Below are 9,715 nucleotides of genomic sequence, written 5' to 3'. Positions count from 1 at the left end.
GGCCAGCAATCACTGTTAATTTGCATAGGTTGTTTTTTTTAAAAATTTTTTATTGCTCCTCCAAGAGTAATCACCAATGTTGTTCTAGGTTTGGTCAAGACACACCAATCACATTTAATAATTTATTTCTGTAAATTCAGATTAGTATTATTATGTGCCAGATGATTTTGGTTAACATGCAGATATACCCCACAGTGAAAGGCCCCACCAAATTTTAATTTTGCATCAATAAATAACAAACAACTAAGACTACATGTCATGCATAGATAAAGATTTAGGAAGCTGAAAAAGAGTTGTTCTGAGGCAGGACTCAAAAGAGAACATACAGAAGAAACCACAAAACACAACTAAGGACTATTGATTGGGGGGTTGGGAGAGTATATTAATGCAGAGACAGGAGAGACAGGGTCAAGTGCGTTTAGTCACGCAGCTGTCATTCGATATTACAAAGCCAACCCCCTCACTTCCCTCTCTCAATATCTCAATGGACAGCAAATTAGCGTTTGCAGCTGTCGGGTTACTCTCTCTCTCTCTCTCTCTCTTTAAACTACTACTTTTTTCTTTTCCCCTTTCTGGCTTTCTCTTTTATTAACCAACCCATCAAATAATAACAACAGCAACAACTTCTATAATATCATAAACTAGGCTTCATCTCATTCTCTGTCCCTCTTCAATGATTCTTATGTGGTAAAAAAGGGGCCGGGAATGGATATAGGGACAAGCACGGTAAGAGAGCAACAAGCAAAGGGAATGAGGTGGAACAGAAGATTCAGCTTTCTCCATTCTTGTCAACTGTAAATGTGATACAACCCAAAGAGTTCATGCAAAAGGAAAGTTATCCGTTTGACATTTTGTTTGTTTAGATGCCATGGCTTACCCACATTACCGATCACCTTTTGGTGACACAACCTTTACAAAAGTGTTCGTTGGGGGACTAGCTTGGGAGACACCAACAGAGGAAATGCGGAGCTATTTTGAGCAGTTTGGAGAGATTCTCGAAGCTGTAATCATCACTGATAAAAACACAGGGAAATCCAAAGGATATGGCTTTGTAAGTTTTTCCAATTTGTTCTTATATGCCCGTTTCCTTAATGGCTAAGTTTCTTGTGCTTTAAGGTGTTTGAAAAATATTGTTACTGCATTTTTGTAGGTTACTTTCCGTGACCCTGAATCAGCTCGGAGGGCTTGTGTTGATCCGAACCCTGTAATTGATGGAAGAAGAGCAAATTGTAACATTGCTTCACTTGGAAGGCCTAGACCTTCACCGCCACGAGGTCCTCATACTCTTTTTGATATGAGCTGCACTTTTCCCCATTCAATTATTGCACGTTGAAAAAGATGATGACATTAATGAGTTGGATATGCTGGGTTTTTAATGCAGGAAGAAATCAAGGTAGCAGTCCTTATCAGGGAGTTGCACAGCAAGGTGGACCATCTTATAGTGGAGTTGCAGCACCAGTTCCTCCACCTCCGCCACCACCACCTCCAGTCATTTATCCACCTTATGGGTGAGCACTCCTGTTGTTTTCACTAAAGCTATTGTTTACTGTTCATGCTCTACTTAGATGAAGCTCTCCATCCCTTGAAAACTTTTGCTTGAGACATGTTAATGTTAATCTTGAATTATGTTTAATTTTGTCTTTCCACAATACAGTTGGCCTCTCAGTCTGTACATAGTAAATCAATATTGCATTTGACTAGAAATTTGTCATTTACTAAGATAAAAAATTGCGAACCTTACAATATCAATGCAGTCAATGGTATAACGTGGCATACTGGCATAAAACTGAGCCTCTTGGGGCATTGCTGTGGCCAAAACAACAAATGAAAAATGTTAATCAGAGGGGGCAGAATCCTTGATTAATTTTATACTAATTAAGAAACAATGAAGAGTTATGGACATTAATGATCCTGATATATATACATTTGAGTTTGCAATCCCTTACTATAAATGGTCATACTTCCACGTATTTAACCAATCCATAATGTAGTTTAATTCTTATGGTATAAGAAAATTAAGTCAGTAAATCAAATTGGGAAATCCAGCAAGTTTAGCAGAAACTATGGCTAATGCTTTGTAGTGCCAAATTTATATATCAAAGTGGTCCCAAATGATGTAGAAAGATGAGTTTATACAAAGAGATCAATTTTTAGCCTGCTAATTAATGCTCTGTACCATAAACTTTCTATTTGCTTATAGACCCTGGCAGCTCAGAGTAAAAGCAAAACATTGTTAAGAAATAGAAATAAAGGTTATAATAATTAACTTGTTCAATGCCCTCATCTGCCAAGAGAGTTTCAAGTAATGATCCAGCTCATTTACAGTTAACATTTCGATGTGTAGAAGCATTTAATTAAAGTTCCAATAGAAGAAACGACCAATTCCTCTTAATTGGTTTTAACTTTTGTGACTCTGAACTTTTACTTTGGGTTTTGCTAGTAAATGCAGTACAAAAAACAACAACTACATAAATAAAAATGGTTAAAAGCATGGAAATCAAGTGTAAAATGATGAAATCCAATTGCTGTTGTCTCTGTTTCTATCTTTGTTTAAATATCAGTAGAAGCTTGAGCTACATTTTTCCTTATCATCTAACATTCATGCATACCCATTTTCTTTCCCACTTTTCCTATATTTATTAGCTGCATTTATTTATTTTGAGGGGGAAAATCAAAAGAGGTTACCTTCTGGCGCTTAATCTTCACGAGCTCAGTAATAGAATAAGGAACTTTGGGCACGAGCGTAGGGACAGTAACTACCCATACGAACGTATATATTTCGGTGTGAAAAGGAAAAGATATATCAGTAGAAGGCCAGATATTAGTACTGAAGGAAATATTCCTGACTAAAATATATTTGTTGATCAGGTATCTTTTATATATATATATATATATATATACGCACATAAATATTGTCCTTGGATATCTTCGTACTAGAGCGTAAAACTTTATTAGATAAATACCTTGAATTAATATTCAGTACCTACCATAGCCAATGTTGTCATTAGTACTAACAATTGCTATCATGGTAGGACCTGAAGGTAGCTTTGCATTAAGTCCCTTTTGCTAGCTACCATTAATTCCTTATTATATAAGGATTCTGCTTCTAGCAATTACTTCCAAGGGAAAGTTTTTTTTTTCTCTTTAAATTTTAATTTCAAGTAGTTTGCTCCTATTTCCACTAAAATTTTGATCAATTCTACCTCTACAGGTACCCAACTTACAGTCCTGACTATGGGTATCACCAAGTAAGTTATTAAACCTCTCTCTCTCTCTCAATTTCTTAAGATCATAATTCAGCTCAAACCAATAATAATTATAAGTTGTATTTGTTCAATATTAAGCAAAAACAACTTGAGCCAAGAATGTATGATAAGAATGTTATTGAATGGGAATGCTGCAGGCCCTCTATAATCCACAAATTCAGCAGCCACAATACTATCATCAACTGTATGGATCATCATCTACCACAATGGGGTCTCCATATTATTATGGGTATTCTTTGCAAGCTCCTAGGGGAACTTTTTCTGCACCCCAGGCTCAACGTATCCCCGGACCGTCCTATCTCTACTATCCTACTCAGATGGAGGGGTCCTTCTCCACCTATCCTCCCCCGCCCTTTCATCTCACTAGGTATCCTTTTCCCTCTTCCACAGGTAAATAATACTTTTCATCGGTCACTGTTACTTTCATTTTTTTACTACCATTTTATCCCAACATAAAATTATCAACTTTTCCAATGCTATACGTAGATGTTATGAACTTATTGTATTGATTCTTAAGAAGTAATTATGTCTCTTCCTCCTCTGATTTTCACATACACACTCTGACAGAGATAATATATAGTATTAGGGTTTAGTGTAGCATACGCCAAGGAGGGGGGGAGAGGGGGTGGGGTGAGACGGGGCCACATGGGCAACCTCAAACATGTGAATGAGCTGTCTGGTTATTGCCATGGCCCAAAGATGGGTCAATAGAAAGTCATGACAGAGGAGCATAGTGTAAACTAATAGTGACCGCATGTGGTTTCAGTATCAAGGATGATGGTTGATTCTGATCATGCAGTCAAGTGGTCGAATATGGAGAGGCCCACTAACCGTGTTATGCACTGCCACTGTTTTAACCATTTCTTTTATTCCCATATGATTTGGTTCAACCAAATTTAAGTGGCAAAATTATTCACTTCTTCATTTCTACTGGACTGATCAAACACATAATCTCTCTTCAGATATGACGGGTTAAAAAAAAATGGCTCTACATATTTGTGTAATTTGAGGAAGAAAGATTGCCAAAATTTGTCTTGAAACCCCCATTAAATTTAACAGTACTAACCCAAATTGTCATCATTTTGTATGCTGAGTCTTTGGTAGCTGTATAAATGTTCAGTAAAAGAGTGACTCTCTATATTCTTATAGTAGTTGCATGGCCATTAGATTTCCAAATTTACAATGCACGCAGGCCAGTGTGATGTATAAAGACTTAACATGCAAACTAGGCAGGCAGAGGGCCCCTGTTTCTCAGTGAGACATCACTTGCGGGGCATTGTTTCTGGAAATGTAGACATATATATGCACAATTTTAAATTAGACTCCATGTCTCTTATTAGTTTGTTGTTTTCACATAAATATGCTCATAATAAATTTTATTACTGATTTTGGTCTCAGATTCACAGACTCCACAGCAAACCTCCACAGAAACAGAAGCTGGGGCCATCACTTCTGAAAGTCCAAAAACTTAAGGGGAAGAACTCATCCCTGCCAAAATGTTCAAATTGTACAATCTTGATAAGTTTATGTTCTTCTTATCACCTTATTTCACTCTTATATTCTCAACGATTTAGCAATAGGGTGGGTACTGCATCAAGTTACTACTTGTGTTCACCACAGCTACGGCCCATGGCAGGAAAAGGAGGACTAATCAACCACCTTATGCAGATTTTTTTCCTCTTTAGTTCTCAAGGCAAAAAAAATATTCATCTATTTTTTCCCCCAAAAGTTTTCATTGAAGTGATTCATTCATTAAGAGTTTAACATCCTTTACAGAATTGTATGAACTATGAACGAACGGAGGGAAGCGCATTCCCTCAATAAAAAAATTTTGATTAACATTTTAGCTCTCATCGTCATTTTGTTCTTTTGTTTTTTTTTGGTCTAAGGGGGTTGATAAAAAACAAAGCTGCACGATATTCGATGAATTATGAGGGTAACATGGACAAACTCTAGACATACAATCGTCATTGGTACAATATATGCTTTGGTTCAAGTTCAAAGGTGTGCTGAAACCAGACCGGACTAAACTGAAATGATAAATTCAGTTTGGTTCCCTCTGATTGGTAATTTTGTTTAGTTAGCAATATGTTTTCACTATTTAAAATTGATTTTTTTTTTTGCCACTGTGAGCATTACAGGGAATTTGTAATTGAAAACAGTGGGATGATCAGGTTATTGGAGAGCAGTAATAGCTCATTTACATCTTTGGCTTCCGTTCTTGGTGTTAATATCCAAGAAAATCTATGGAGAAGATTTGCTTCGTAAGACCTCGCAGACCATCCTTTGCATGGTGGTGTCGTTCAATAAATATGTGCCCCTGGATGCTACCCAGATGAGGGAAAATGAAAATGTGTCCTTTTCCAGCAATTATCTGGATGATGTAGCTTTTATAAGTTCTGCAAGGCATTTCTCTTTTCCACTTTTGTCGATATTTCAATCGTTTAGGGAATTGAAACACCAAATGTGAGGGGAAACTAATTAGTCTTTCAAAATTAGTACCATTAACAAAGTTAGTACCATGGTACTCAAATTAAGCCAGAAGTTTCACCATAGAGTTATCTCAAGGTTAAATTATGGTAAAAAGCGAGCCTCCTTGGAGGTGATGGACTATAAATTTATCAAAACAGTTCATTTTACAATATATTCTGCTGGCTAGTGTCTTGAATGGAGATTAGTTATAGAACCATTAGTCAACTATTGGCACACTAGTTTAGTTGTACCACTCTCTTTCCAGTTTTATGATCAGATGGGTCCAAACAAAGCATTGCCGCAATAAACAATTTTGCTACTACTAGTGTTTGTCACCTTTGCCTCTGTAGCCAAATTCGGGCATTGGTGCTTCAAATATTAGGGGAGTAGATTCCAGGTTAAAAAATAAAAAAAACTGAGCCCCATCCATTAATTCAGTAGACTAGAGACCAGTAGTTAGCTAGGTGGAATAGAACAGTTGGAATATTGAGGAGATGTAAAAGACTCAAAAAAGTAGTTGTAATAGATGGAGGAAAACTAAGAGGAAATTATGAAGAATAATTTTTTTTATAAGGATATCTTACAAGTAATTATTAAAATAAATTTAATTATTTTTAGTCATATTTAGTTATGACTTGACAAAAATATCTTTGAAACTATTTCAAATAAATTAAATTATTCATCACAATTTCTTTCCATTTATACTTTCGATTTCTCTCTCTCACCATTCCACTCTCTTTAATTTTATCAATTTCTCTTTTCGGTATTCGTCTGTTATGTTCTCGATTTCTCTTTTTCGCGCTTTCAGATTTCTCTTTCCTGTACTTTCAAAACACCAAGCAATGGTTTTGAAGTGCTTAGGTAGGTGGCTATTTGAAAAATCTAATTTTCAAGTATTTTGGATAAAACTAAAACGGTAGAAATGATCACAGATGTTTGAAATAGCTTTTAATTGGATAAATTCAGTACCTAGACACCAATAAACACAAGAATTTGAAATTTATAAACCTAAGTTTTCAGAGATTTTTTTTTTAGTCGATATAGGTGTTTTAGATAAAAAAAATTTGTGTTTTGATTTATGAAACTATGTTAGAAATACTTTAATCAGTGCCAAATTATCAAAAAAATAAAAAAAATGAAGAGAGTTAAAGAGGATTTGAAGTTTTAGTTCGTAAGTAAGAGTAACATTTTAGACATTAAAGTGTAATAAAATGTTTTTTAATATGACGTGTAATAATAATATTTTTTTTCAACATAACGTGTAACAATATTTTTTAACCATGACGATAACATGTTTTTGTACATGACGTGTAACATATTTTTGTACGTAATTTGTAACATCATGACGCGTAATTTTATTAAAAATAATTTTATTCAATTTGATTAAAAATTATTAAAATTATAAAAATACTATTTTTTAAAATATCTTATTTTTAAAAATTATTTTTAAAAAAATACTTCAAAAACTAATATGAAAAAACTGAGGAGTATTGATAGTAGCTAGTGTTAGTTTTGGTGGTCCGGGGCTAGGGTTTCTGCATCGTGGATGACACAAGAAAAAGATCATTACTTTAGCAACAAATTTCCTGACCATGCATGCCTGCCAAGAGGGCCACAGGTAGCTCATAGCTAGCTAGCTTCATGCTAAGTTGAGTTGACTAGTCATCATTTGTCTATGTAATTGTATGCATACCAGGTACATCCGTGCACACAGGAAAGCCTGTTTTCAAAGTAAGGCTATATGTCTATACCCTCATGAATTCACCGTCACAGTTATTTTTGTGCACATTTTCCAATTGATTTTACATATTGACTATGGAATTAGAGTTTTCTTGTTAACTCGATTATTATGAATATCCAATGGTATGATGTGAATGTTGAAAAGACATGTAAATGAAAAAAGAAAAAAAAAGGAAAAAGATTTTCAGAGTCAGAGTCCCTAAGTAGAAATAGAATCATTTCATCCCTGCAAGGAATTGTCGATCTAATACCCAAGGTGGTGTTGACTACTGGTGAGAGTAAACCAGACTATATAATACATTGCCACAGAATTTCAACCTTCTGTAATGCAATTCTTTCTAAAGTCAGAAGCCTTGGGCCACAGAATTTAAGGTATTTCCCTTCCATCCCAAGAGTAGATAAACATAAAAGGCAGGAGATATTTATGAGCCCCTTCACAAAGGTTGTTTTCGTTCAACTGCATTATTCTCCAGCCACCCTACCTCAATTCTCGTTCTCTCTCAACTTTCTTCTGTTACCACAGACTTTAAGTCTCATGATCACCCTGTAAAAATTGGCCAGAATCCAATTATAAAACCTCCCAAATTAAATAAATAAACGCCACATTCTTCTTTATACTAGTATTCTCTTGCGGCCCCTTATGTCATGGAGCCTTCAGATATTTCATACGATTCTGATCTTGTTTCTAGTACAAATAACCATACTGATGTTGAGCCTCTTGATCTCTTTCCAGGCGCAATGCAAAATTCACTTGAGCCTATGCCATTGCTGAGCTGCTTTCTTGGCTCTAGCGACACAACATTGGATGGTAACCCTAAAGCAGAATGCAGTGAAGATAAAGAGGATGTCACCGTAGCCTTGCACATTGGCCTTCCTGATCCTTCCAATACCCCATTCAGTCCAAATGGCAAGGACACCGCAAATGGAGCTGCTAAACAGTATTGGATCCCAACTCCTGAACAAATCCTCATTGGCTTCACAAATTTTTCTTGCCATGTCTGCTTTAAGACCTTCAACCGTTACAATAACCTTCAGGTGCAATTACTCTGCAACATTTTAACATCAAATTCCATGCTATTGTCTGTGCTTACCTGACTGACTTACCTCTTGAATATGCTTTGATTTCTATTGCAGATGCACATGTGGGGTCATGGTTCACAGTATCGTAAAGGGCCTGAGTCCCTCAAAGGAACCCAACCGCGAGCCATGCTGGGCATTCCATGCTACTGCTGTGCGGAAGGATGCAAAAACAACATCGAACACGCGAGAGCAAAGCCGCTAAAAGATTTTAGGACATTGCAAACACATTATAAGAGGAAACACGGGCTAAAACCCTTTATGTGCCGCAAGTGCGGGAAGTTCTTGGCAGTGAAAGGTGACTGGAGAACCCATGAGAAAAATTGTGGCAAGCGTTGGCTTTGCGTCTGCGGTTCTGATTTCAAGCATAAGAGATCACTCAAAGACCACATCAAAGCATTTGGTTCTGGCCACGGCCCTTTTCCTCCATCATTTGATGGGGTTGAGGTACTTGAGGATACTGCATCTTCCCTACATGTCTGAAATTTTCCTCAACCTTCTAAAATAAATACTACCACTACTAGTTTTTTTTTTCACTAAATTTAGACGGGTTCTTTTAGAATTAATTAAGGAATATGATAGTTTTCGAGTAATTTTCATACCATTCAAGAGTAAAACAGTGTCTTTGAAAAACAAATATGCAGCTCAGATATGTTAATATTTTTTTCATTACATTATTGCATGGTGCAATGCTTCATTTTTGGGTATTGCAACAGTGAATTGGAACAGCGCAGGGCAATAACCAGCCTGATTGCTTCCTCTAGCGTCGATTTTCAGGCTCTTGAACAAATCGTAGGGCTGATCAGTCCAAGATATAAATATCCAAGAAAGAGGATAAAAACAACAACATAAGGATGAAACATAGGCTAGTGAGTTTGCTAGAATATTATTAGGGTATCTCCTGTTGAGGCAGAACTGAGACATCGACTACAGACAATCATGTGTATAGGAGCGGTGCTATGTTTGGCTAACAAAACAATGACAACAGGATATCATCTTGACGTGAAAAAACATTGGATTCTTGACGTAACAAAGCATCATGAAGTGCAAGAATTTCTCTGCCTCTGAACGCAAACTGGCAAAACATGTGGTCTTATGTGTGCGGCTGCTACTACGTTTAGCAGAAGTGGGTCTCTAAATATAAGGGCAGAGTTAATCAA

The 9,715-nt window shown here is 36.3% G+C and overlaps 2 protein-coding genes across 2 annotated transcripts; both read left to right on the top strand.

Annotated features, from left to right (window-relative positions):
• Positions 1–395: 395 nt before the first annotated feature.
• Positions 396–5,119, top strand: LOC18592140 (RNA-binding (RRM/RBD/RNP motifs) family protein). The gene is made up of 6 exons (XM_018125328.2): positions 396–1,051; positions 1,151–1,274; positions 1,382–1,508; positions 3,212–3,248; positions 3,404–3,656; positions 4,665–5,119. Exons 1-6 carry the CDS (start codon positions 869–871, stop codon positions 4,736–4,738), a joined length of 798 nt encoding a protein of 265 aa, XP_017980817.1. The 5' UTR covers positions 396–868; the 3' UTR covers positions 4,739–5,119.
• A 3,004-nt stretch (positions 5,120–8,123) lies between these two features.
• On the top strand, positions 8,124–9,038 carry TT1 (C2H2 and C2HC zinc fingers superfamily protein). The gene is made up of 2 exons (XM_007018684.3): positions 8,124–8,513; positions 8,613–9,038. The coding sequence occupies exons 1-2, from the start codon at positions 8,124–8,126 to the stop codon at positions 9,036–9,038; spliced, it is 816 nt and encodes a 271-aa protein (XP_007018746.2).
• Positions 9,039–9,715: the final 677 nt, after the last annotated feature.

The sequence above is a fragment of the Theobroma cacao genome, chromosome 8 (genome assembly GCF_053813885.1).
Source record: "Theobroma cacao isolate CCN51 chromosome 8, ASM5381388v1, whole genome shotgun sequence".
Classification (NCBI taxonomy): Eukaryota; Viridiplantae; Streptophyta; class Magnoliopsida; order Malvales; family Malvaceae; genus Theobroma; species Theobroma cacao.
This window is presented reverse-complemented; position numbering and strand designations above follow the sequence as displayed.

Excerpts from the sequence above, each read along its gene's own strand:
- TT1 (XM_007018684.3), top strand. The coding sequence starts at position 8,124 with ATGGAGCCTTCAGATATTTCATACGATTCTGATCTTGTTTCTAGTACA. Across the intron at positions 8,514-8,612 it reads ACCGTTACAATAACCTTCAG|ATGCACATGTGGGGTCATGG; the intron begins GTGCAATTACTC and ends TTTCTATTGCAG.
- LOC18592140 (XM_018125328.2), top strand. The coding sequence starts at position 869 with ATGGCTTACCCACATTACCGATCACCTTTTGGTGACACAACCTTTACA. Across the intron at positions 1,275-1,381 it reads TAGACCTTCACCGCCACGAG|GAAGAAATCAAGGTAGCAGT; the intron begins GTCCTCATACTC and ends TTTTTAATGCAG. Across the intron at positions 3,657-4,664 it reads TCCTTTTCCCTCTTCCACAG|ATTCACAGACTCCACAGCAA; the intron begins GTAAATAATACT and ends TTTTGGTCTCAG.